Source organism: Aotus nancymaae, unplaced genomic scaffold, assembly GCF_030222135.1.
Source record: "Aotus nancymaae isolate 86718 unplaced genomic scaffold, 86718_ANA_hifiasm-v0.15.2.pri h1tg000018l, whole genome shotgun sequence".
NCBI lineage: Eukaryota > Metazoa > Chordata > Mammalia > Primates > Aotidae > Aotus > Aotus nancymaae.
The window spans coordinates 7,232,944-7,259,356 of NW_026988430.1; the positions used below are offsets into that span (position 1 = coordinate 7,232,944).

General features: G+C 43.1%; 1 protein-coding gene, 1 long non-coding RNA gene and 1 pseudogene across 10 annotated transcripts in view; 2 read left to right on the forward strand and 1 right to left on the reverse strand.

Annotated features, from left to right (window-relative positions):
• Positions 1-26,413, forward strand: part of LOC135275736 (uncharacterized) — a 72,190-nt gene that overhangs the window by 27,805 nt on the left and 17,972 nt on the right. For 2 of the 6 annotated variants that reach the window (XR_010343313.1, XR_010343311.1), the window contains one exon: positions 6,608-7,606. The exons of 2 other annotated variants lie outside the window; for them this stretch is intronic. This is a non-coding gene — a long non-coding RNA (uncharacterized LOC135275736). Of the gene's footprint in view, positions 1-1,223; positions 1,306-6,607; positions 7,607-26,413 lie in introns of those variants that run through there. 2 more of the 6 variants (XR_010343309.1, XR_010343312.1) reach the window with 2 other exon arrangements.
• Positions 1,383-3,302, forward strand: LOC135275729 (phosphatidylinositol 3,4,5-trisphosphate 3-phosphatase and dual-specificity protein phosphatase PTEN-like; annotated as a pseudogene).
• LOC135275728 (leucine-rich repeat-containing protein 37A3-like) overlaps positions 7,613-26,413 on the reverse strand; it is a 38,827-nt gene continuing 20,026 nt past the window's right edge. For all 4 annotated transcript variants that reach the window (XM_064378223.1, XM_064378221.1, XM_064378222.1 and 1 more), the window contains 7 exons: positions 22,830-22,901; positions 22,083-22,157; positions 13,386-14,970; positions 12,764-12,862; positions 9,788-9,837; positions 7,882-7,936; positions 7,613-7,800 (listed from right to left, as the gene is read on the reverse strand). In XM_064378223.1, the coding sequence (XP_064234293.1) occupies positions 7,663-7,800; positions 7,882-7,936; positions 9,788-9,837; positions 12,764-12,862; positions 13,386-14,970; positions 22,083-22,157; positions 22,830-22,901 (2,074 nt within the window). In that variant the 3' untranslated portion in view covers positions 7,613-7,662. The remainder of the gene's footprint in view (positions 7,801-7,881; positions 7,937-9,787; positions 9,838-12,763; positions 12,863-13,385; positions 14,971-22,082; positions 22,158-22,829; positions 22,902-26,413) is intronic.

The following is a 26,413-nucleotide window of genomic DNA, read 5'->3' on the forward strand; positions in this document are numbered from 1 at the left end:
AGTTAAAAGAAAAACTGATATCTACCCCGGCTCTGGGGTTGCCGGACTTAACAAAGCTTTTCATGCTGTATGTGTCTGAGAGAGAAGAAATGGCAGTGGGGCTGCTGACACAGACTATGGGCCCATGGCCCTGACCTGTGTGGATTTGTCCAAACAACTAGACAGAGTTTCCAAGGGATGGCACCCATGTCTATGAGCATTAGCGGCCACTGCCCTACTGGCGCAAGAGGCTGACAGCTGACTTTGGGACAGAATTTAAAAATAGCCCCTCACACTGTGATCACCTTAATGAATATGAAGGGCATCACTGGCTCATCAGTGCCTGCTTAACTAAGTACCAGGGCTCGCTGTGCAAGAATCTGCATATAACCATAAAAGTTTGCAACACCCTAAACCCAGCCACTATACTCCCAGTGTCGGAAGACCCGGTGACGCATGATTTGCCTAGAGGTACTGGACTCAGTTGATTCCAGTCAGCTGGATCTGCGGCACCTGCTGTGGTCTCAGGCTGATTGGGAACTGCATGTGGACAGAAGCAGCTTTGTCAGCCCTCTAGGGGAGAGGTGTGCTGGTTATGTGGTGGTTACGCTGGACTCAGCCCTAGAGGCCAAATCATTACCTCAAGGACCTCAGCACAGAAAGCAGAGTTAATAGCCTGGACGTGCTGACAGGCGACTCAGACCCCCTCCTTGGAGCTGCAGCCGCTGCCGCCACCGCCAGAAAAAATGACGATTTGGGATCCTTTCCACCTCGGTCATAGGGGAGCCACATTTTAGTCCTTGCTCCCAACTCAGTGACCTGGTGAAAATGGGTGAACTGGGGAGAATAAGCTAACAGGGCAGCTTTTATTAACCCATTCAGACACCTTCTCTGCCACCTTTTCCCAAAGCCTGTAATTGCCGGTATAACTGAGTTTCCCCTAATTCCCAGGGAGTCCCAGGGAGTTCCCAGAGGATGCAGGGAGGCCTATGATATAGGATCTCATATGGAGAATACCCAGTTTTCTTAGAAGATGTCCATTTAATTTTAAACAAAATTATAGGAAGAACCTGTACCCATTTTAACCGTGTCTCCTGGCACACTTTCCCTAAGTTACTTTTAATAGTCCAGTTCATTTGCTCCACTTTGCCTGAACTCTGAGGCCGGTAGGAAGCATGTAGAAGTGGCAGAGAAGGTGTCTGAATGAGTTAATAAAAGCTGCCCTGTTAGCTTATTCTCCCCAGTTCACCCATTTTCACCAGGTCACTGAGTTGGGACCAAGGACTAAAATGTGGCTCCCCTATGACCGAGGTGGAAAAGATCCCAAATTATTTTTTCCGGCGGCGGCGGCGGCGGCGGCGGCGGCAGCGGCTCCAAGGAGGGGGTCTGAGTCGCCTGTCAGCATGTCCAGGGCCGGGAATACCGGAGAGTTGGTCTCTCTCATTCTGCTGCCTCCAACACGGCGGCGGCGGCACATCCAGGGACCTGGACCGGTTTTAAACCTCCCCTCCGCCGCCGCCGCATCTCCCGTGGCCCAGGCTCCGGAGGCCGCCGGAGGAGGCAGCCGTTCCGAGGATTATTCGTCTTCTGCCCATCCAGCAGCCGTCGCAGCAGCCATTACCCGGCTGCGGTCCAGAGCCAAGCGGCAGCAGAGCGGGGGCATCAGCTACCGCCAAGTCCACAGCCATTTCCATCTTGCAGAAGAAGCCCCACCATCAGCAGCTTCTGCCATCTCTCTTCTCCTTTTTCTTCAGTCAAAGGCTCCCAGACATGACAGCCATCATGAAAGAGATCGTTAGCAGAAACAAAAGGAGATATCAAGAGGATGGATTCAACTTAGACTTGACCTATATTTATCCAAACACTATTGCTATGGCATTTCCTGCAGAAAGACTTGAAGGCGTATACACGAACAATGTTGATGATGTAGTACGGTTTTTGGATTCAAAGCATAAAAACCATTACAAGATATACAATCTTTGTGCTGAAAGACATTACGACACCGCCAAATTTAATTGCAGAGTTGCACAATACACTTTTGAAGACCATAACCCACCACAGCTAGAACTTATCAAACCCTTTTGCCAAGATCTTGACCAATGGCTAAGTGAAGGTGACAATCATGTTGCAGCAATTCACTGTAAAGCTGTAAAGGGACGAACTGGTGTAATGATTTGTGCATGTTTATTACATCGGGGCAGATTTTTAAAGGCACAAGAGGCCCTAGATTTCTATGGGGAAGTAAGGACCAGAGACAAAAAGGGAGCAACTATTTCCAGTCAGAGGCGCGTATCCCAGTCAGAGGTGTGTATTATTATAGCTACCTGTTAAAGAATCATCTGGATTATAGACCAGTGGCACTGTTGTTTCACAAGATGATGTTTGAAACTATTCCAGTGTTCAGTGGCGGAACTTGCAATCCTCAGTTTGTGGTCTGCTAGCTAAAGGAGAAGATATATTCCTCCAATTCCGGACCCACAAGACTGGAAGACAAGTTTATGTACTTTGAGTTCCCTCAGCCGTTACCTGTCTTTGGTGATATCAAAGTAGAGCTCTTCCACAAACAGAACAAGATGCTAAAAAAGGACAAAATGTTTCACTTTTGGGTAAATACATTCTTCATACCAAGACCAGAGGAAACCTCAGAAAAAGTAAAAAATGGAAGTCTGTGTGATCAAGAAATTGATAGCATTTGCAGTATAGAACGTGCGATCATGACAAGGAATATCTAGTACTTACTTTAACAAAAAATGATCTGGACAAAGCAAATAAAGACAAAGCCAACAGATACTTTTCTCCAAATTTTAAGGTGAAGCTGTACTTCACAAAAACAGTAGAGGAGCTGTCAAATCCAGAGGCTAGCAGTTCAACTTCTGTAACACCAGATGTTAGTGACAGTGAACCTGATCATTATAGATATTCTGACACCACTGACTCTGATCCAGAGAATGAACCTTTTGATGAAGATCAGCATACACAAATTACAAAAGTCTGAATTTTTTTTTTATCAAGAGGGATAAAACACCATGAAAACAAACTTGAATAAACTGAAAATGGACCTTTTTTTTTTTTTTAATGGCAATAGGACATTGTGTCAGATTACCAGTTATAGGAACAATTCTCTTCCTGACCAATCTTGTTTTAAGCTATACATCCACAGGGTTTTGACAACTTGTTGTCCAGTTGAAAAAAGGTTGTGTAGCTGTGTCATGTATATACCTTTTTGTGTCAAAAGGACATTTAAAATTCAATTAGAATTAATAAAAATGGCACTTTCCCATTTTATTCCAGTTTTATAAAAAGTGGAGACAGACTGATGTGTATACGTGGGAATTTTTTTCCTTTTGTGTTCTGTCACCAACTGAAGTGGCTAAAGAGCTTTATGATATACTGGTTCACATCCTAACCCTTTGCACTTGTGGCAACAGATAAGTTTGCAGTTGGCTAAGAGAAGTTTCCAAAGGGTTTTGCTACATTCTAATGCATGTATTCAGGTTAGGGGATTGGAGGGAATGCTCAGAAAGGAAATGCATTTTATGCTGGACTCTGGACCATACACCATCTCCAGCTATTTACACACACCTTTCTTTAGCATGCTACAGTTATTAATCTGGACAGTCGAGGAATTGGCCGCTGTCACTGCTTGTTGTTTGTGCATTTTTTTAAAAAGCATATTGGTGCTAGAAAAGGCAGCTAAAGGAAGTGAATCTGTATTGTGGTACAGGAATGAACCTTCTGCAACATCTTAAGATCCACAAATGAAGGTATATAAAAATGTCATAAGAAACACAGCAACAATGACTTAACCATATAAATGTGGAGGCTATCAACAAAGAATGGGCTTGAAACATAAAAATTGACAATGATTTATTTATTTATTTTTTATTCATTTATCTATTTACTTTTGAGATGGAGTTTCGCTCTTGTTACCCAGGCTGGAGTGCAATAGCGCGATCTCGGCTCACCGCAACCTCCGCCTCCTGGGTTCAGGCAATTCTCCTGCCTCAGCCTCCTGAGTAGCTGGGATTACAGGCACGCGCCACCATGCCCAGCTAATGTTTTGTATTAGTAGAGACGGGGTTTCACCATGTTGACCAGGATGGTCTCGATCTCTTGACCTCGTGATCCACCCTCCTCGGCCTCCCAAAGTGCTGGGATTACAGGTGTGAGGCACCACGCCCAGCCTAGTCTTGGCTTCTTGTCAGCTCCCTGCTTATGTCTAACACTCACCCCTCTACAGAGCTGGTGTGGGATTTTCTGTCCTGGTGACTTAACAGTGTAACTAAAGTGCTTAGCACTGTACCTGGACCACAGCTGGTGCCCAATAAACAGCAGCTGTCATCATCCTCACCATCGGTATGTTATCATTACAGATTCTTTGATGGCAACCATAGCTCATCCCCCTCTATCTCCTATGCCCTACAGCAGGGCAGTGGAATGGTTAAGAGGCTTTGAAGTCTAACAGTCCTGGTGTAAAACGCTAACATGTTGTTTTGGATGTGTGGCCTTGGACACTTGGGCAGGTCATCTATGTTCTTCGAGCCCTGTTTCCTTATCTGTCAGATCATGATTTTAAAAACTATGCTTCCATGGATTGCTGGGCTAAATGATGTAAGACCATAAAAGGACGGCCAGGCGCAGTGGCTCATGCCTGTAATCCCGGCACTTTGGGAGGCTGAGGCGGGTGGATCATGAGGTCAAGAGATTGAGACTATCCTCGTCAACATGGTGAAACCCCGTCTCTACTAAAAATACAAAAAATTAGCTGGGCATGGTGGCGCATGCCTGTAATCCCAGCTACTCAGGAGGCTGAGGCAGGAGAATTGCCTGAACTCAGGAGGCGGAGGTTGCGGTGAGCCGAGATCGCGCCGTTGCACTCTAGCCTAGGTAACAAGAGCAAAACTCCGTCTCAAAATAAATAAATAAATAAAATAAAATATAAAATAAAGAAAGACTGTAAAATGCCTAATCCACCAGGGTTTGGCATCAAGTAAGCAAATTGTAAATGGTAGCTGCTGCTCTGCCTATACTTATAACTATTTAGTCTTGTGCTTTAAACTCAAATATTTGTTTGCTCACTGAAGTCATTATGCAGAAAGACACTTTTCAGTCTCAGTAAGGAACTTGGGGAGGTAACTGGGGCAGGCAGCAGCAGAACAGGTGTCTTTTCTTTTTTTTTGAGACAGAGCCTCACTCTATCGCCCAGGCTGGAGTGCCATGGTGCAATCTCAGCTCACTGCAACCTCCACCTCCTGGGTTCAAGTGATTCTCCTGCCTCAGCCTCCGAGTAGCTGGACTACAGGTGCATGCCACCACGCCCAATTAATTTTTTTTATTTTTATTAGAGATGGGGTTTCACCGTGTTAGCCAGGATGGTCTCAACCTCCTGACCTCATGATCTACCCACCTCAGCCTCCCAAAGTGCTGGGATTACAGTCATGAGCCACCGCACCTGGCCCGAGAACAGGTGTCTTTTGTCAAGCTTCAGGAAACTCACTGGAACTGATGGGCAACTCGCTTTGCTTAGAACCCCCACCAGCACGCACGCGGGGCTGCTTCCCAGTCATATTGTTCCTGGGATGGGGGCTGCTGTTCTGCAGTTGGCACCATTCTTTACCTCCTATTACTGAACTGCCAGCGTTCACTTGTGTTCTGTTAGGTAGATTACCAATTCTTGTTCATTCAGATTTTCTTTTGCTCACTAATGTGTTTAACGTTCACTAACTTACCAAATGTGACTTATTAGTGACTTTTTCTTTGAAGATGGAGTGGAGGAATCCTTTCGCCTTCTGCAGTATTCTACTGCTGTCATGGAACAGTGGGGCTATGGATGTGCATCAGTGAGGGATGGGGAGAGGCTAGGGGAGTACATGTGAATGGAGAGGTAGCCCCACCAGTATGTTTCCTGAAATATAGTCTTGCAGAGGGCAGTTTTGGGAAATTACTGCTCTCACACACTCTTCTTGACCCTACCCCTCCAGCATCTCTCTGCTATCCAAGGGTTGGGATTTTTAAAAAGAAAAACAACAACAACAAAACCAAAAAACAATGTGAATTTTCCACCATCTTACAAGGGTGAAAAGCCCCCTCCCACGTCTGGATGAACATTCATGCATGGGTTTGAGGGCTTGGGAAAAAGACAGGGCTTGGCCCCCACAGTGCAGGTAGGCCCAGTGATCTTATGAGAGGGGCCAGGAGGTGGGGGAGGTCCCCTGTGGGCAGGAGGTCAAGTATGTTGTATTGTATGACTGGTGCTTGATGAACCAGGGGAGAGGGCACCAAGAACAATGGTATTTAATTGTAAAATCACCACCCCCTGAGGGTACGTTTTCAGGTCCGGGTGACTAATTAGACTGGGAAACAAGGGAGGGCAAGATGGTCCTATGCTTCCCCTGCCTGCTGCCTCTGGTGGATGCGTGGGCCACTGGCTTCAGTACTGTTTTTCTTTCCGATGGCCCTTGTTATTTCCGCATAAATTTTTAATTACACATTCAAATGTCTTACTGAATTGCTAGAATTAACTATATATTGTAAGAAAAACAAATTTTTTCAGAAGGCCTGAGGTGGGCTGGGGTCACTCTTGTCTGGTGGAGGACCCTTGGGCCCTATTTCCCCTCTCTTCCCTCAGGCCCCGGCCACATGGAAAGCCTCGATAGGGAAAAGCCCCTTCCCCCACGCAGGGAGGGTCCCTTATCTCACTCTGATTACTGTCCTGGCTCGGCCCGCATAACTTCAGACTGATGCAGTTCCAGCAACCTTCCCGCCCGGCAACCGATCAAACCAATCACCATCCGCCTCATCAGCTCTCCAGTAAGTTCCCACCCAACAAACTCCCCGCCCGGCTGATTTCCCGCCCGACGACCAACCTGACCAATCGCCACCCGCCAGATCAGCTCTCCCACTCCCCTAGTCCCTCTACCCCTATAAAAACCGCAGTGTGCTATACCTGGCCTGGAGCCAGAACCTGAGCAATGCCATTTTATATGACAAAGATGAATCTCCAAAAATGAGTTGTAATAACTGCCCCATTCTCCTTGCAATAACTGCTGACTTGGTTTCTGTAAATAAGACTGCTAGTCTGCTCTGGATAATGTCCACCAGGTGAAGTTGTTTACCTTTCTCATCAGTAACCGACAGAATTGCTGGCCTTTGCTGTTGTTTACCTTTCTCATCAGTAACTGATAGAATTGCCGGCCTTTGCTTATCGGAATGCGCAGCCCAAGCTAATCTCATCTTGGCCCCTGTGAACTAAGATCTGTAATTTCCACCGGTACCCAAACCATATGTAAACTAACGTTTATCTTGACTTTTGTCGGTACCCAATATGTAAACTAATGTTTGTCTTGACTTTTGTGAATCATTTATGTAGCAATTTAAGTGACAATAAGCCCCGGAGCCCTCGGAATGTCCGGAGGCCCCCACCCCCGTCCCTGCCCAGGAGGTGATTTACAGAATCCACCAGCCCTCGGAATGTCTGGGGCCCGTTGATCCCCCTCCCCATTCCTCAACCCACTCCCAAGGTGGTCTTTCGGGTGTAAAAAGCCCTGACGCTCCCCTCTCGGAGCCGCGGGTTAGAGAGACGTGAGTCCTCCGCGGTCGCTGGCAATAAAGACCCTGCAATTTGGCATACTTTTGTCTTGGTGAATTATTTTAATTTCGCATCCCAATACTACAGCAGGCCAGTCAGTGACGGCTGAAGATCTCCTCCTCACTGTAAGACTCCTCGTTAGGCAGCTTCTGTAGCCTGTTGTTCACACGTGTGGCACTGAGAGATCTGTACTTATCTGTAAGCTGGAGCAGCGCTCTTAACAAAATGCCACCCTAGAAGATAGAAAGGGAAATATTAATTTTTCATGTCTTCTTCTTTCTCTGGCCACAGCAATGAATAATGCTCCAATGTACCTGAGTCGCACTTTGCGATGAGTATGTCCTGTGTGGCAGACTTCTGGAAGTGCCCCTGAGGAGACATAGGCACAAAACATTGAGTGATGCTGCCGTTTCCCACGTCTCTCACATTGTACTTCTCTGGTCTTAATTAGGACTAAATGAGTACCTCAGTCCAAAATCACAGTGAGCAGAACCACTGCAAACCACATACCTGAGGTCTTGAAAATAATTCCATGCAGATGGGACTTTCAGAACCTCTCCCTGTCTGTCCAGAAAGGCCCTACAATATAGCTGGAGGGACTTTGTGTGTGGCTCAGCATGGAGCACGGGGAGGATCTTCAGTTCCACTCACCCCCTTGGCCAAGCGCCCTTGTACAGTGAACAGACAGCACAACCATGCTAGGCAGAAGCATTTTACATCAGTCCCCTTCGGACTTAGTCTCACGGGCATCATTTGATGGGGGGATGGAGGATGAGGTGTTTTTTTTTTCTAGATGCTTTATTTGCTTTATTCTATAAGTTGAATCACCTCAAGCAAAAATGCCTGAGTGCAACTAGCCAAGTCATCCATCTCATAGATCTTCATATGGTACGCTGTCACTGGTGAGTGAGTGAGCTGTGACATCAGCTTAAAGGACAGCATTCTTTTGAATGTGAATAAAATAGAAAAAGCCAGAGTGCATTGTGTGACCATGGGGCAAGACACTCTCCCCTTCTCGTTCTCAGGTTTCCTATCATAAAGGACAAACTACTGTCTAAAGTCTCTCCTATTTCTTTCTTTCTTTCTTTTTTTTGAGACCAGTTTCACTCTTTTTGCCTAGGCTGGAGTGCAAATGGCATGACCTTGGCTCACTGCAACCTCCACCTTCTGGGTTTAAGCGATTCTCCTGCCTCAGCCTCCCAGGTAGCTGGGATTATAGGTGTGTGACACCATGCCTGGCTAATTTTGTATTTTTATTAGAGATGGGGTTTCATCATGTTGGTGAGGCTAGTCTCCAACTCCCGACCTTAATTGATCCACCTGCCTCAGCCTCCCAAAGTGCTGGGATTACAGGTGTGAGCCACCTGGCTTGGCCTTCCTAGTTAAAATTCGGTGAGGTTTGTATAAAAGGAATAGAGTGGGAGCGCAAAAACCAGTGAGATGAAAAAGTAGTGTTTCCTCAGTTCTTGGATCCAGGGAAAAAAGAAAGGGAAAAAAAAAGAGAAAGTAGTGTTTCCTGCCACTTTAGAGGAAGGACTCACATATTCTTCCTTCCATCAGCCTTGAAGGAGACTAGCGCCCTCACTCCAACACCAGGTGGCCTTCCCTACCCCTTCCCCAGAGCCTCCAAGAAGGCCCCTAGTCTGCCACCACCAGCAGGAACAGGCACCAAAACCTTTCCCCTTCCTGTCCCTTCCCACCTCCCCAAAGGGCTGGGGACATCAGATGTGTCCTTGTTAGTTCCATCCAGCTCAGCTTTGGCTGGGGAGCTAATTTCAGAGGAGTCAGGCTAAGCATTAGGGTAAGTAAGTATTCTTCCTGTCTTGGGTAGTTTCCTCTCTGAAAAATGAGGATAGAGTTCTAAGCTTTCCTCTATTTCTTAAATTATAATTTAAAAATTGCTGGACTGGCTGGGTGCAGCGGCTCACACCTATAAAATAACTTTGAGAGGCCGAGGCGGGTGCATCACGAGGTCAGGAGTTCGAGACCAGCCTGGCCAACATGGTGAAACTCTGTCTCTACTAAAGATACAAAAAATTAGCTGGGCGTGGTTGTACATGCCTGTAATCCCAGCTACTCAGGAGGCTGAGGCAGGAGAATTGCTTGAACCTGGAAGGTGGAGGTTGCAGTGAGCTGAGATTGTGCCCTTGCACTCCAGCCTGGGCAACAGGGTGAGACTCTGAATTAAAAAAAAAAAAAAATCACCAGGCTAATATTTACCTTAAGAATGCTTCTTCATCTTTGTTTGGTGCCCTTCTAGGACAATACATCTGTTTTGGAAGAAAACACAATTAAGATTACCCATCACAACAACCACTATCTCCAAATCTGTATTTATTCCTTTTATTCATTATAAGTCTCATCCACCCGAGGACAGAACTTTTTGGAGACAGGAATTGTATGCTGTTTAACAGTGCTTTGATTCTTCCACAGTACACTCATCCTTGATATCTTGCAAGGGATTGGTTCTAGGATGCTGCCTCCACACCATACCAGAATCTGTGGATGCTCAATCCCTTACATATAATGATGCAGTATTTGCCTATAACCAACACACATCCCCCATATACTTTATTTAGAGACAGGATCACTCTCTGTTGCTCAGGCTGGAGTGCAGTGGCACAATCACAGCTCACTGCAGCCTCAGCCTCCTGGGCTCCAGTGATCTGCCTAACTCAGTCTCTTCAGTAGCTGGGACTACGGGTGCACACCACCATACCTGGCTAGTTTTTATTTTTAGTAACTATGCTGCCCAGGCTAGTCAAGCAATCCTCCCACCTTGGCTTCCCGAAGTGTTGGGATTACAAGTGTGAACCATTATGCCTGGCCACATGTGCTTTAAGTCATCACTAATAGAATGTATAGATATTGTACAATGGTGACAGTTGTTATGCTGTACTTTCTATTTGTATTTTTATGGTGTTTTTTTCAAATATTCAGCCTCATCTAGTTGAATCTGAAGATGTGGACCTGCTGATGCAGAGGGCTGACTGTATCTAACTTAGGATCTTGCATGCAGCTGGCACTTAATATATTTTATTGACTGTTTGAGATAAAATTCAACATATAATTCCTAATAAAAACTCTTAAAAGTAGGAAAAAAAGGAAACCCGAATCTTTCCTCTAAAATGGCAGGAAAACCAGCCTGGGCAACATAGCAAGACCTTGTCTCTACAAAAAAATTTAAAAAATTAGTTGCTGGCCTGTAGTCCCAGCCACTCAGGAAGCTGAGGCAGGAGGATCCCTTAAGCCCCGGACTTTAAGGTTACAGTGACTGCTCTCCAGCCTGGGTAAAAACAGGCTCTAAAAAGGAAGGAAAAAAGGAAGGGAGGGAGGGAGGGAGAGAGGGGGAGGGAAGGAAGGAAGGAGGGAAGGCAGGAAGGAAGGAGGGAAGGAGGGAGGGAGGGAAGAAAGGAAGGAGGGAAGAAAGGAAGGAGGGAAGGAGGGAGGGAGGGAAGGAAGGAGGGAAGGAATGAAGGGGGAGGGGGAGAGAGGGAGGAAGGAAGGGAAGAAAGGGAAGGAAGTGAAGGGAGGGAGGAAGAAAGTAGAGTATAACTATTGGAAAGGAAGAGACAAAACTATCATTATTTGCATATGAAATGATAAATATTAGACAGCCAAAGAAGCCTAAGAGAATCAACTAACATTTTACTGGAAGTAATATAGGAATTCAGTACGGTGGCTATATACAAAATCAAGAGATCAGCATACAAAAAAATTTTTTTAAAAAGATGGCTACCTTAAATACTTTTCCCACGTACCACCAATAACTAATTAGAAAATGGAAGAAAGATCCCTTTTACAATGGCAATAAAAATGTATGAAGTATTTAGGAACAAAAATACAAAGATCTTTTATCTAACAAAAGATGTGTAAGATCTATATGATGGAAACAGACTCTTCTGACAGACATTCAAAAAAATGAATACATGACAAGAGATATCACGTTCCTAGAATGTTGTACAGATGTAATTCTCAAATTAATCTGCAAATTTAACGTGATCCTATTCAAATCCCAAGACAGTTTTTGGTGGTGGCTATTTTTGAGACAGGGTCTTGCTCTGTTGCCCAGGCAAGGATGCAGTGGTATGATCACAGCTCACTGCATCCTCGACCTCCCAGGCTCAAGCAATCCTCCCACTTCAGCCTCTGAAGTCTCTCATATGGTGCCTAAGAAATGGTGACAGAGTGAAATAAGGGCATTTTAGGTGGACAAGGGCACAGACAAAAGCAGAAATGGGCACGGTGTGACCAGGGTATGGTGAAGGGCTGCTCTGGCTGGAATGGAGGGCTGCCACAATAATGGAAATAGTGAGTGAGGGAAATAAAGTTGGATTAGCAGCATAGCGTCAAGGTTGCCAACTTATTAACTCACTCTTCCAATATGCTAGCACTGGCCTGTTGGGAAAAGTAATACATCGTGTAATTGAACAAAAGGCAAACAGAGGCAAGCTCTGGGAATGGGCGCTATAAACAGGACTCGCTCCAGAGTAGCCAGATGTAGGCTTTAGATAGGTAATGCAGATTGAGCATCCCTAATCCAAGGAGGAATGTCTCATATGGTGTCTGAGAAATGGTGACACATCTCACAGAGGGCCTGGGCTCAGGAGGGCTGGATTATGAGACATTCCCCCTCCCCTGTGAACTTAAATAAGTGGCCAACTACTTTTTTAAAAGATGGCTACCCTGTAGTGCTTTAACTGGACTTATTTAGACAGCACCCTACACACTGGAGAAGGAAGACACTGTGTGAGTCTAGTAAGTCTACAAGACAAGACTTCTCTGTTTTGCTTCGTCCTTCCTCTCCAGGGTGATGACAGCTCTGTGAGGGTGGAGATTATATACTTCTCTTCATTTCAACAACAAGGAAATAAATTAGTGGCACAGTACATTCAATTGTTGACATAGTTTTGAGTGGGAGAAATTTTCCTATTATATCAACTTAATTTCTTAAAATAGTCTAGTGGGATTAACTTAATTTCAATTGACAGAAATCTCCTGGAAGTGAAGATCCTTTTAAAATCCTGGAATATACATTATAGTAAAAGAACAAAGCATACCTCGGCCTTAAACAACTGAAGGAGAATGCCAAGTAGTAGTAGGTGGGAAAGTGGCTTTGATTTTCAGTTTGTGGGTTCTGAATCTACACAGAGGCAGAATTGCATTCTGAAAACCTGAATTAATTATTGTTCTTACCTTGATGGCACAGAAAATTAGGATCAAAATTGCAATTACAGTCACAGGTATTGCCACGATGAGGTTGTTGTAGCTGTATCCTGGAACAACTTTAGTGAGCTAAAAAAAAAAAAAGGAAAGAACAATTTTTTTAAAAAAACAAAGAGATAGGATGAAAGCTAACTATTAAAAACCCTAGTATTCCAAGTGAGTAGCTTACAGGTTCTTTTTTATTTTTTTGAGACAGGATCCCACTCTGTTGCTCAGGCTGGAGTACAGTGGTATGATCATGGTTCCCTGTAGACTTGACCTCCCTGGGCTCAGGTGATCCTCACACCTTAGCTAGCCTCCTGAGTAGCTGGGACTACAGGCATGTGTCACCACACCTAGCTAATTTTTGTGTTTTTTTGTGGAGACAGGGTTTCACTATGTTGCCAAGCTGGTCTCACACTCCTGACCTCAAGCGATCCACCCACCTTAGCCTCCCAAAGTGCTGGGATTACAGGCATGAGCCACCTGGCCAAAGTTACATGGCCAAGACAAGCTATGGCCTGTGAGTCCCAGGTTCTCTTGTGTTGGCACTTTCCTGACATATGCTAAATGATGGGAAAGTCTGGGTCTCACCTTTCTCTGTGGTCCTCACCTCACTTGACTTCCGCTCTTTCTGTTCACTCTGGGCTTCTGTGCTCTCGATATAGTTCTCAGTTTCCCATTGGTCCGTATGCCATTCTGCCCTGGACACATTTACTTCTTGCTGTTCACTGAGAAGTTTCATGAGGAGGCCTGTCTTGGAGATGAGCTTAGCACAGGCTAATTGCACTTGGGTCTCAGAGCAGTCCATCTTCAAGGTTCGGATAACGTGAGCTATGAGCCTTCTCACATTGTTGTTAGGGATGAGGGACCGCAGCTTCTGGTTTAGCTGAATTTCAAACCGATCACCTGGGGACAAGAGCCATGGGTAATTGAAGTTTTTGGGCTTGGGGAACAGGTCAGGGAACAGGCTTTTTGCTGCAGAGAATGGAGGCCTCTTCACCAGCATCAGTCTGTTGGGAAGACTTTTCTTTTTGAGCTTTTGACTCTTTTTGGCCTTGGGTGTTCTGTGGACCACACGGGAGCGAGTTGTATGAATGTGGTGTTTTATTTTGGAATTGATGGTTGGTTTAGCAGCCTTCAAAGTGGCGTAGGTTAAGTCTTTCTGTCTGTTTCTTACCTCAGGTTGGGCTTTTGCAGAGGTGGAGGCGGAAGGCCCTCCCATGGAGAAGGCTTTCGGCAAAGAGGAGACCACAGTCTTATGCTCTTGGGTGAACAAAGGCTTGGTGTAGATAGTGTTTCCCACTAACTTCTCAGGCCTCTGCACCACATGAGGCTGTTCCAGCTCCCTTGGGGCTGCAATCCCAGGCCTTTTTCCTTTGGCAGTGTTTTCCACAAATGCCTGGGCACTCTGTTCCCTCCTGATGCTCTGCTTTCCCAGCTCTCTGAAGTGCCTTTTCTGGACGCTCCTTGGGCCCATAAGGACTCTGTTTGCTCTCTGCAGGATTTTTCCTACACTTTGAATCTTTGCCAGGCTGTTTTCCTGTGGTTGAGCAGTTTCTAATTTTGTTTGAAAAATTTGCCGTTTAAATTTGGGACCTAAATCGCTGGACTGTACAAGCATGGCAGTTTTTTCTTCCCTTTTAACCTCATCAATTTTTTCTTGAATTTCTGCATCTAACACATTTTCCAGAAAATACAGCTTTCTCAATTTATTTTCGTAAATTGAGTCAGATGCAGGTTGAAGAGAGGGGCTCTTTGCATGGTTCTTCAAAATACCCAGGGGCCTGTCACCACCTTGTGTATCTGAAAAAAGCAGTTTAACGAATGATAACAACGTTGCCTCCACATCTTCTAGATATCTTGCCGAGAAATAAGGCAAGATATAATTTAGTGCACTGATAACACCACTTTCATCATTGATGTCTAGCTGCTCACTCCCAAAGCCTGACAAGTTGATGCCATTGCTGTCTGAGGGTGTCTCTGGCTCAATAGTCAGCTCAGTGCTCGTGTGCTTCTTCCGAGCTTGTAACACCTTCATGAATGCTCCTTCGGGATTCCCTATGGATGCTTCTTCAGGACAATGTGTGGTGTTTGTCAGACATGCACTGTTGCAATGCAGCTTGACTGTCTTGCAGACAACCTCAAAGCTATTTTTAAATTGGCAGAGGCAGCAGGCCATATGGCTGGGTAAGATCCTATAGATAAAATCACAGAACAATAAATTAATGGTGAAGGGGTTTCTTGAGCAGGTAAAGGAGGCAGACCAATGCTACCACAGGGCTGGGCAAAAAGGTGTTATTGAGGCCTATGGACTGGACAGTTGGGTAGGAACCAGAAGGCCACAGGAAGGAGGACAGAGGTGCACAACAGAAGGGTAAGCATGGCAGTGAGTATGGTATGCCTAGAATAAACATGGTTGGGATTAGAACTGGGTGACATTGGTCAGCAGTTTAATTCAGAAGTATCTTTTCCCAACTCAAAAGTTTCACTTTGGGCTGAAAGTACACAGGAAGAAGGTAGACTTCTAAGAAGAGTCTGAATAAGTCCCCAACTTCTGTAGTCTCTTTCTCAATTCCTGTTGGGAGTGGGAAATATTAGACATTCTCTGGGCATTAAAAACAGCTTAGTTTAACATGTATTGTGGGGTAAAAAAATAACAGAGATTGCATTGGCCAAATCTGGATTTGAGCATTCAAAAGAATAACAACAATAATAAGCTACAACATAATTAATATAAAGAAGAATCCATGAAGAATGATATTCAAAAAGAAAGAGGGGGTGTTCTCCTTTAATGAAATAATGCCAGCTAGTAAATGCAGAAGGAATGACAAAATTTAAAAAAGTGTCACTTTGCACCACCACTGTAATAAAAATTGATTCAGACAAGGATTATTATTGATACACAGTTGGGTAAAAAGACACTTGGAGAACAGGATCTTTACTGATTTCAAAGTACCACCCCACAGATTATTTATTAATTACCAAGGGGAAAATTCTTTTTTATTTTTTTTATGAGACAAGGTTCCACTCTGTCACTCAGGCTGAAATACAGTGGCAAAATTATAGCTCATTGCAGCCTTGACTGGGCTCAAGTGATCCTCCAAATTCAGCCCCCTGTAGGCTTGCACTACCACGCCCAGCTAATTTTCTTTTGTTTATTGTATTTTTAGTAGAGACAGGGTTTTACCTTGTTGCTCAGGCTGGTCTAGAACTCCTGGACTCAAGTGATCTGCCCACCTCAGCCTTCCAAAGTGCTGGGATTACAAGCGTTAGCCGCTGCACCCAGCAAAAATAACACCAATGGAGAGATCTGGAAGATCACCTTAATCAAGTGATCAAACTTAGCATTATGGGCCACCTGTGGTCATGAGGCAGGAAGGATGTATCACCTATGCAGTATTCTTCCCAAAAATGCTTAACTTGAATCTCATCATGAGGAAACAGACAAATCCAGATTGTGGGACAATTTACAAGACAGCTATCTTTGACTCTTAAAAAATACCAGTATCATGAAAGATAAAAAAAAAAGTAGAGGAATGTTTTAGATTAAAGGAAATGAAGACATGACATGCAGTGCCTGACCTTTGATTGGATTCTGTACTATTCTTTCATCTTTATGGTATGTTTGAGTTTTTTTCAAAATATAAATTTGGGCAAAAGAGATACCAAGATAATTGATTATTGTTATGACTTATTGGGGGCAGTTTTAGAGAGATTAAAAAAACCTCTGTTATCTGGAGTAAATCTCAAGGTTAATCTTAAGCAGTATAGCATGGTCATTAAGAATACAGATTCCACAGCCAGACCAGGCTTAAATCCCAGCTCCACTAATAATGTGAATTTGGGCAAACTGCTTAATCTCTGTTCCTTGGCCTTGTCATTATAATAGTACCTACCTCTAATGAGTTTTGAGGATTAAATGAATCAATACCTGAAAAATGCCTGGCACACAGTGAGTGCTCAATAAATGTTAACTACTATAATTATTACATTGCAGAGGCTGTGGGGGCCTTTTCTGGGTCCTTCAAAAGGATGACTTTATCAGGACCTCATTAAAACTGTGAAAACAGAAGAGTGTCTCATGGATATATGAAGTCTATGAGTTGGGAGTACAACATATAGAGTTTTTTTTTTTTTTTTCCTATCTCCAGTAATGGGTATAAACAAACATATAGTGTTTTATATTAAAACTGCATCCAGTAAGTTGGCCTGACACAGCTTTCAAACCTATAGAGAAATAACCACTAGCGACTAGTAGTGTTCCTTTGGGTCCAGTGGAAGCTTTTGATCTTCATATAGAAAGAATGGACCCAGAACCATAACCTGGCATTTTACTTACATAGCAACCTTAACTCTGACACAGAGGTGTTTCTTTTGTTTGTGTTGAGGCAGGGTTTTGTTCTGTTACACAGGCTGAGTGCAGTGGTACAATCTCAGTTCACTGCAGCCTCTGCCTCCTGGGCTCAAGTGATCGTCCCACCTGAGCCTCCTGAGTAGCTAGAACTACAGGTGTGTGCCACCATGCCCGGCTAATTTTTGTATTTCTTGTAAAGATGGGGTTTCACCATGATGCCCAGGCTGGTCTTGAACTCCTAAGCTCAAGCAACCCTCTCTCCTTGGCCTCCCAAAGTGCTGGGATTACAGGCATGAACCCAAAGTTTTTGTTGTTATTTTTGTGCCTTCAACTTCTTATTTTAAACAATTTCCTTTTTTCCTTTAAGCCTTAGGATGGCTGGGAAATATTTTCAAATGGTATAATGAACACCTGTATAACTTCCATCTGGAATCAACAGTTGCTTTTTTTTTTTTTTTTTTTTCATTTCCCACCTAACCCCAACAGTTGCTAATACTTTGCCACATTTGCTTTCCATGTATGTATGTCTACATATTTTTCTGGACAAAACATTTGAGAGTTAGTTGCAGATATAATGAGCCTTCACCACTAAATAATTCAGTGTGCAGCCCCTAAGGACCTAGACATTCTCCTCCATAACCAGAATACTATTATCACCCAATGAAACTTAATATGCCTACTATGTAGTCCCTATACAAATTTTCACAATTGTCCCAATCATATCATGGCTTAAAAAAATTCAGAATCCAATCACACATCAGACATTGCATTTAGTTTTTATGACTCTTTAGTCTCCTTAACTGTTCCCAGAACTGTTTTAAAGTATACTGACAAATCTTTGAGACTGTAAATGACCTGAGGTATAGACTATTCTTACTTGAGAATAATAATTTTCCAATACGCATTAAAGATCATTACACACGAGCCAAGACTCACATGAGCTGCCCTACTTTCTTTGTATATAAATGTGTAAACTCCTGAAGACTTCCAATAATGAACTCCAATAGGGCAGTTAGTTCAATGTCTTTTGAGTCCTGATGACAAATGGTTACAGAGAATAGGAGCATTTTTCCTATCCACTAATGGTAAAGAAAAAAGCAGACAGAACTTCACTATGTTAGAGAACTAAGTGAGAAGGCTGGTTGATGAAGAGGACTTCATCCAGAGAGGAAGGGATCTAGCTGACTTGGAAGATGCTGCAGGAGGCTGAGGAAAATGAGGCTAGAGCAATAAAACAGATTTGATAACGTGATGAAGATGAGAAAGTGACCTGACAAAAATGAATGCAGCAGAGTGCTAAATGAAGGGCCCATTCCATGCTAATCCTGTATAATGCCCTCAACTAGCCTTAGCATACCTGAGTTTCTATTTAGCTTGCCATATTGTGTGTTGGGGGGCGGGTGGCACAATTTAAGTTGCAGTAAGTTGTGTAACAAACTCACAATAGGGCCCTGCAGATATATATAGGGTCATGCTCTGTCACCCAGACAGGAGTGCAGTGGTACCATCTTGGCTTACTGCAACCTCCACCTTCTGGGTTCAAATGATCCTTCTGCCTCAGCCTTCCTAGAGGCTGGGACTTACAGGTGTATGCCACCACACCTAGCTGATGTGTGTGTGTGTGTGTGTGTGTGTATATATGTATATGTATATATGTATATATAATTTTAACTGCAAAGAAGGCCAGGCACAGTGCCTCATGCCTATAATCCCAGCATTCTAGGAGGGTGAGGCAGGAGGATCACTTGAGGCCAGGAGTTTGAGACCAGCTTGGGCAACATAGTGAGACCTCATTTCTACTAAAAATAAAAAATAAAATTGAAAAAAAAATAGATACCTCACACCATATATGCAAATTAACTCAAAACGGATCATAGACCTAAATGTAACTATACAATTTCTGGGAGAAGACATAAAAGAAAATCTTTTTGACTTTGGATTAAACAACAAGTTCTTAAAGATTTCTTAAATAAGAAAGAAAAAAGCATAAGCCATATAAGAAAAAATTGCTAACTTAAAGCTTATAAAAATTAAAAACTTCTGCTCTTCAGTAAATACTTTTATTTTTATTGTTTATTTTTCATTTTGAGACAGAGTCTCACTCTGTTGCCCAGGCTGGAGTGCAGTGGTGCAATCTCAGTTCACTGCAACCTCCACCTCCCGGGTTCAAGCATTTCTCATGCCTCAGTCTCCTGAGTAGCTGGGATTACAGGTGCCCGCCACCACTAATTTGTGTATTTTTAGTAGAGATGGGATTTTGCCACATTGGCCAGGCTGGTCTCAAACTCCTGACCTCAGGTGACCCACCCACCTTGGCCTCCCAAAGTGCTGGGATTACAGGCATGAGTCACTGTGCCCAGCCAGAAAAAACACTTTTAACAGAATGAAAACACAAACCACAATCTGAGAGACGATATTTACTAAACACATATCTAAAAGGACTTTTTAAAAAAAATTTATTTACTTATTTATTTGTTGATATAGCATCTCACTCTGTGATCCAGGCTGGTGTGCAGTGGTGATCATGGCTCACTGCAGCCTCGACCTCCCAGGCTCAAGCAATCCCAAAGCGCTGGGACCACAGGTATGCACCACCACACCTGGATTGTTTTTATATTTTTGGTAGAGACGAGGTTTCACCATATTGCCCAGGTGGTCTCAAACACCTGGCCTCAAGCAATCCTCCTGCCTCAGCCTCCCAATGTGCTGGGATTATAGGCATGAGCCACTGCACCTGGTCCCTGAAAGGACTTGTATCTAGAGTCTATAAAGTACTCTTAAAACTCAATAATAAATAATCTCTTATGGGATTACAGGGGACAAACCTCATTAATAAAAAGATTAATATTCAATTAAAATATGGGAATAGATTTGAACAATTTAGTAAGGAAGATATTTGCACATGAACAGACATTCAACATCACTAGCTATTAAAGAAATGCAAATTAAAACCACAATGAGATTCCACTACACATATAGCAGTAGAAAGGCAAACATTTCTTTAAAAACTGAAATATAAGAATCTGCTGGGCTGGGCCAGGAGTGGTGGCTCACGCATGTAATCCCAGCACTTTGGGAGGATAAGGTGGGTGGATCATGTGAGGCCAGGAGTTTGAGACCAGCCTGGCCAACAAGCTGAAACCCTGTCTCCACTAAAAATACAAATATTAGCTGGGCGTGGTGGTGGGCACCTGTAATCCCAGTTACTCAGGAGGCTGAGGGAGGAGAATTCTTTGAACCTGGGAGGCGGACATTGCAGTGAGCTGAGATTGTGCAGCTGCACTCCTGCTTTGGCAATTAAAAAATTAAAAAAAAAAAAAAATCGGCTGGGCTGGGCACGGTGGCTCACACCTTCCAGCACTTTGGGAGGCCAAGGTGGGTATATCACTTGAAGTTAGAAGTTCAAGACCAGCCTGGCCAATATGGTGAAAACCCATCTCTACTAAAATTACAAAAATTAGCTAGGTGTGGTGGTGGGTGCCTACAGCCACTTGGGGGGCTGAGGCAGGAGAATTGTTTGAACTCAGGAGGTGGAAGTTGCAGTGAGCCAAGATAGTGCCACTGCACTCAAGCCTGGGGATAGAGCAAGATTGTGTCAAAGAAAAAAAAAAAGAATCTGCTAAAGTTATGGAACAACTGCAACACTCACACAACGCTGGTGGAAATGTAAAATGGCACAGACACTTTAGGAAACAGTTTAGCAAGTTCTTAAAAAGTTAAATATGAACTTAGCATGTGAACAATCCAACTCCTAGGTATTTGCCCAAAAGAAGTGAAAACAGAGGTTCACACACAAAGACCTGTATATGAGTGTTTTTAGCAGTTTTATTCATAATTGCCAAAAAATTGAAAACAACCCAAATGTCCATACATTGATGAATGAATAAACAAATGGATACATCCACACAACTGGAATACTACTGAGCAATGAAAAGGAGTGAACAGTTGTCCCTCCATGTCTGCAGGGGATTGGCTCCAGGACCCCTTGCAGATACCACAGTCCACAGAGGCTAAAGTCTTTTACATGAAATAACATAGCATTTGTATATAGCCTTGGGTATACTTTAAATACCTAATACAGTATAAATGGTATGTAAATAATTATACCATATTTTAAATTTTCTACTGTTTTTATTATTTCATATATTTTACTTTTTCCAAATACTCTCCATCCATGATTAGTTGAATCCATGGATGAGGAACCTGCAGATATGGAGGGCCAGCTGTACTGATAGGTGCAACAACATGGATGTAGCATAATCTCAAAAAACATTATGCTAAGTGAGGCCAAGGGCGGTGCCTCACACCTGTAATCCCAGCATTTTGGAAGGCCGAGGTGGGTGGATCACTTGAGGTCAGGAGTTCGAAACCAGCCTGGCCAACATGGTGAAACCTCGTCTCTACTAAAAATAGGAAACATTAGCCAGGCATGGTGGCAGGTGCCTGTAGTCTCAGCCAGCTACTCGGGAGGCTGAGGCAGGAGAATTGCTTGAACCTGGGAGGTGGAGGTTGCAATGAGCTGAGGTCATGTGGCTGCACTGCAGCCTGGGTGACAGAGTGAAACTCTGTCTCAAAAAAAAATTATGCTAAGTAAAAGAAGCCAGATACAAGAGGCTACATGCTATATGATTTCATTTATAAGACATTCTGGAAAAGGCAAAACTATAGGAACAGAAATCAGATTAGTAGTTTACAGGGGCTGATGGTGGGAGGAGGGGACTGACTATAAAGGGACGTGAGGGGCCTTTTTGAGGTGACAGAAATGCTTTATATTGGGAATGTGGTGGTGGTTATGTCAATATACATTTGTCAAAACTCATAAAACTGTACACTCAAAAAGGGTGAATTTTGTTATATGAAAATTGCATCTCAGTAAACCTGACTTAAGAAAATACTAAAACAAACTTAAAGAACCAATTAAGTGAAAATAAATCTAAGAAAAAAATAACTTACAGTTTTTCCAATTCAAGAGTCATCATGAGGATGTTCTTAACTGTTGTAAGTGGGACTTGTGTTGTTCCCATGTCTCTGAAGAGGAAAACCGAAACATTCGTGATATAAATGCCAATACAAAAATTCTGTACTTAAAAAAGACATTTCAAGGACATGTGATTACTTCAATTTTGGCTTTTCTATAAAACAAGCCAACTCAAGAGTTTATTTGCTGCAGAATTCCAGAGAGTTCTTATTAAAGAAATTTAAGTTGATTTGCATCATCAAATTAATGATATTCAAGAGTAGAACTTGTACTTTTTTGTTATTTATTTATTTATTTATTTATTTATTCTTCTTACTTGACATGGTGATTGTAGTCAGCTGTGTATATATATATATTTTACCATTATCTTACTTCTCATTTTCATATTGGATTCACTCATCTTGATTATTTACTCTTTTCTTCCTTTTTAGACTAATGAACACCTATTCCTTCTTCCTTTCTTAGTTAAGTAATATTCCTCCACGTGTCTGCATGTTCCAAATCTATATGGGTTCTTCAACACTGTCCTCTTCCCCTGCTGGCTGTCTTGACCATTATACATCCTTTCTTAATCCTTTTCTTTGCCAATAACTTTTTTTCAATAACCCAGTTAAATTTAAATTATCACTTTTTAGCCTAAATGCAAAATACTTAATCATTGATGAAAAACTTAAAAAGAGCATAAATCATTTCATGACTCATGAGAGTACTGTAATACTTACAGATATTTTAATGCTGGCAATTTAAACAAATATGGATCTTCAACAGTTGTCAGAGGATTGCGATTGAGAATTCTGAAAAGAACAAGGAATTAAAATTACCTGCATTTTCAATGTGTGAAACTGCATGAAAAGCTTATATTCATTTTTTGGTATGGAACGTGTAGGTAAAAAAAAAATCATTTTCTGTTTTTACCCAATAAATCACCATTAGACTCCATAAAGCACTATTCCTCTAGGAACTACCTAGGTCTCTAGAAGATAAAGCAGAGGAGAGAAAGAGGGGAACAAATAGAAAAACCAAAAAATGGAAAACAAAGAAAAAATATGCCACAGAACTTTTCAGGTCAAAAACCCCAGAAGTGACAATGCTAGTAGGAAGCCCTGACTCTGTAGGAAACAGTTTCTAGTGTCCTCCATGGCTGGATCTCAGCTCACTGCAACCTCCGCCTCCCACGTTCAAGTGATCCTCCTGCCTCCTGCCTCAGCCTCCTGAGTAGCTGGGATTACAGGTGCCCGCCACCATGCCCAGCTAATTTTTGTATTTTTAGTAGAGACAGGGTTTCACCATGTGGACCAGGCTGGTCTCGAACTCCTGACCTCAGGTAATCCACACACCTCGGCCTTTCAAAGTGTTAGGATTACAGGTGTGTTCCACTGTTCCTGGCCGCTTGTCTTATCTTTATAAAGTTAAAATTTATGGCTTAATTTGCACAGTTAAGAAAAAAAAAAAGGACCAATTCTTTTGCTTTAGAGCCAAAGAAAAAGGGATAAGTCTAAGAGGAGGAACTGGTCAAAACCATACTCCTATCACATACTCCCACTTGTATTCTTGTATCACATCACAGCCTTTGCTACATTTCATGTAATCACTTGTCTACCTGTCAGTCTCCTGGACTATCAGCTCCTTAAGGGAAGACACCACATCTTATTGTCATTGTGATCCCTGTGCTGGGCACGATGTCTGAAATTTACTAGGCATTTAATAAATGTTTATTGAATAAACAAATGACATTTTGTTTATATGTCAATAAAAAGAATAAATTCATTTTGATGCAAATTTTTATTCCAAAATGCTGGAATCTATTTTCTTTTTAATTCTTTAAAGTGAATGAAAAAAAGAAAAGAAACAGGAAGAAATAAAAGAAAATCTGCCTTTAGGTTAACCCAAGAATCATCACCATACTTTCGCAGAAATTATAAAAATAATAATTACTACAGCGAGTATCTATTGGGCTGCCAGGTATTAAATGATCGGCGCTTCACATTTAATCCTCACAATAACCTTATATGGTAGATATTATTATTGCCCTACTTTATAAATGAGGAAACTGAGGAACAGAGAGGTTACATAATTTGTCCTAGGTCACCAAGCTATTAAGAAGCAAAGCTGTAATTTGAACTCATATGTTTAATCTGTATGAAGAAAGAGGGTTTACTTTAACCTTATGGGTTTTTTAATTCTTTCTTTCTTCTTTCTTCATTTCCCCCCCACCCTCCTTCTTTCCCTTTCTTCCTTCCTTCCCTCCCTCCCTCTTTCTTTTTCTTTCTCTCTTTCATTCTTTCTTCCTTCCCTTCATTGCTCCTCCCTCCTTCTTTCCCTCCTTCCCACCTCCTTTTCTTTTATTTCTTCTTTCTTTCCTTCTTTCTTTGTTCCTTCTTTCCTTCTTTCTTTCCTTCATTTCCCTTCCTCCTTTCCCTTTCTTCCTTCCCTCCTTTCCTCCCTCCTTTCTTTCTTCCCTCTCACCACTGTTTTTTTCTTCCTCTTTCTTTTCCTCATTTCCCTCCTCCTTCTTTCCCTTTCTTCCTTCCCTTTCTTTTCTCTTTCTTTCCTTCCTTCCTTCTTTCATTTCCCTCCCTCCTTCTTTCTTTCCATTTTTCCTTCCCTCCTTCTCTCCCCTCCCTTCCTCTCCCTCCCTCCTTTCCTTTTCTTCCTTCCTCCCCTCTTCCTCCTTTTCTTTTCTTTCCTTTCCTTTTTCTTCCTTTCTTCTTTCTTTCTTTCTTTCTTTCTTTCTCTTTCCTTCCTTCTCTCCCTCCCTCCCTCTTTCTTTTTTCTTTTCTTTCCTTTCCCTCCTTCCCTCCCCCTTTCTTCTCTTTCTCTCTTTTTTCTTTTTTCCTTTCTCTCTCTTTTCTTTTTCCCTTTCTCTCTTTCTTTTCTCTCCCCTTCCTCCTTTCCTTCCCTTCCCTCCCCTCCCCCCTTCCCTTCCTCCCTCCCTTCCCTCGATCTCCCTCTCCTCTTTCCAACAGGGTCTTGCTCTGTTGCCCAAGCTGGAGTGGTGTAATCTTGGCTCACTACAACCTCTACCTCCCAAGCTCAGGTAATCCTCCTTCCTCTGTCTTCCAAGTAGCTGGGACTATGGGTACATACCACCACACCTAGCTAATTTTTGTATTTTTAGTAGAGATGGGAGTTTCATCATGTTAGCCAGGCTGGTCTTGAACTCCTGATATCAGGTGATCTGCCTGCCTTGGCCTCCCAAAGTGCTGGTGTGAGCCACTGGGCCCAGCCTTAATTTTGAGAAGACTAAATACAGAAATGCCTTTAAATCTTCATCTACTCTGAGAAGGCCTCTATGAGAATTACAGTTTCTCACTAGCAGGGTGTGGTGGTGCGTGCCTGTAGTCCCAGCTATTCATGAGGCTGAGGCAGGAGAATTGCTTGAACCCAGGAGGCAGAGGTTGCAGTGAGCCGAGATTGAGCCACTGTACTCCAGTCTGGGCGATAGAGCAAAAAATAAAAGAGAGAGAGAATTATAGTTTCCCTTTTTATTTCTTTTCCCTAATCATTTCCTATGATTAAATATTTAATTAGTCTACGGTCATTGAGACTTTTTTTTAAAGAAACACATTCTCACTCACTATGTTGCCCAGGCTGGCTAGCAGTGGCTATTCACAAGCCCGATCCCACTGCTGATCAGCATGGGAGTTCTGACTTCCTCCATTTCTGAACTGGGCTGAGACATCCCTTCTTAGGCAACCTGGTGGTCTCCTGTTCCCGGGAGGTCACCATACTGATGCTGAACTTAGTGCAGACACCCAATCAGCATAGCACACTACAGCCCAGAACTCCTGGACTCAAGGGATCCTTCTTCCTTTGCCTCTCAAGTATCTGGGACTACAGACATGTGGCCGGTGAGACTTTAGAAATTTAAAACCGTGTTGTAGGTGACATCAGTGAAAATGGTGGAATAGACACCCAAAAATTCATCCCTTCATAAAAGCAACAACAACCAAACAAATAGCCATAAAGGAGCAGTGTGAAGAATTAGAGGTGAGAACGACCCCCGGACCAACCAAAGCCCATGCGCCGCTGCATCCTGCGCCCAGCACCTACATCCCGCCTCCGTCGCCAGCATACCCAAGAGAAAGGCTGAAGGGGATGCTAAAGGAGATAAAGCCAAGGTGAAGGACGAACCACAGAGAAGATCCGCGAGGTTGTCTGCTAAACCTGCTCCTCCAAAGCCAGAGCCAAGCCTAAAAAGGCCCCTGCAAACAAGGGAAAGAAGGTACCCAAGGGGAAAAAGTGAAGAGCTGATGCTGGCAAGGAAGGGAATAACCTTGCAGAAAATGGAGATGCCAAAACAGAC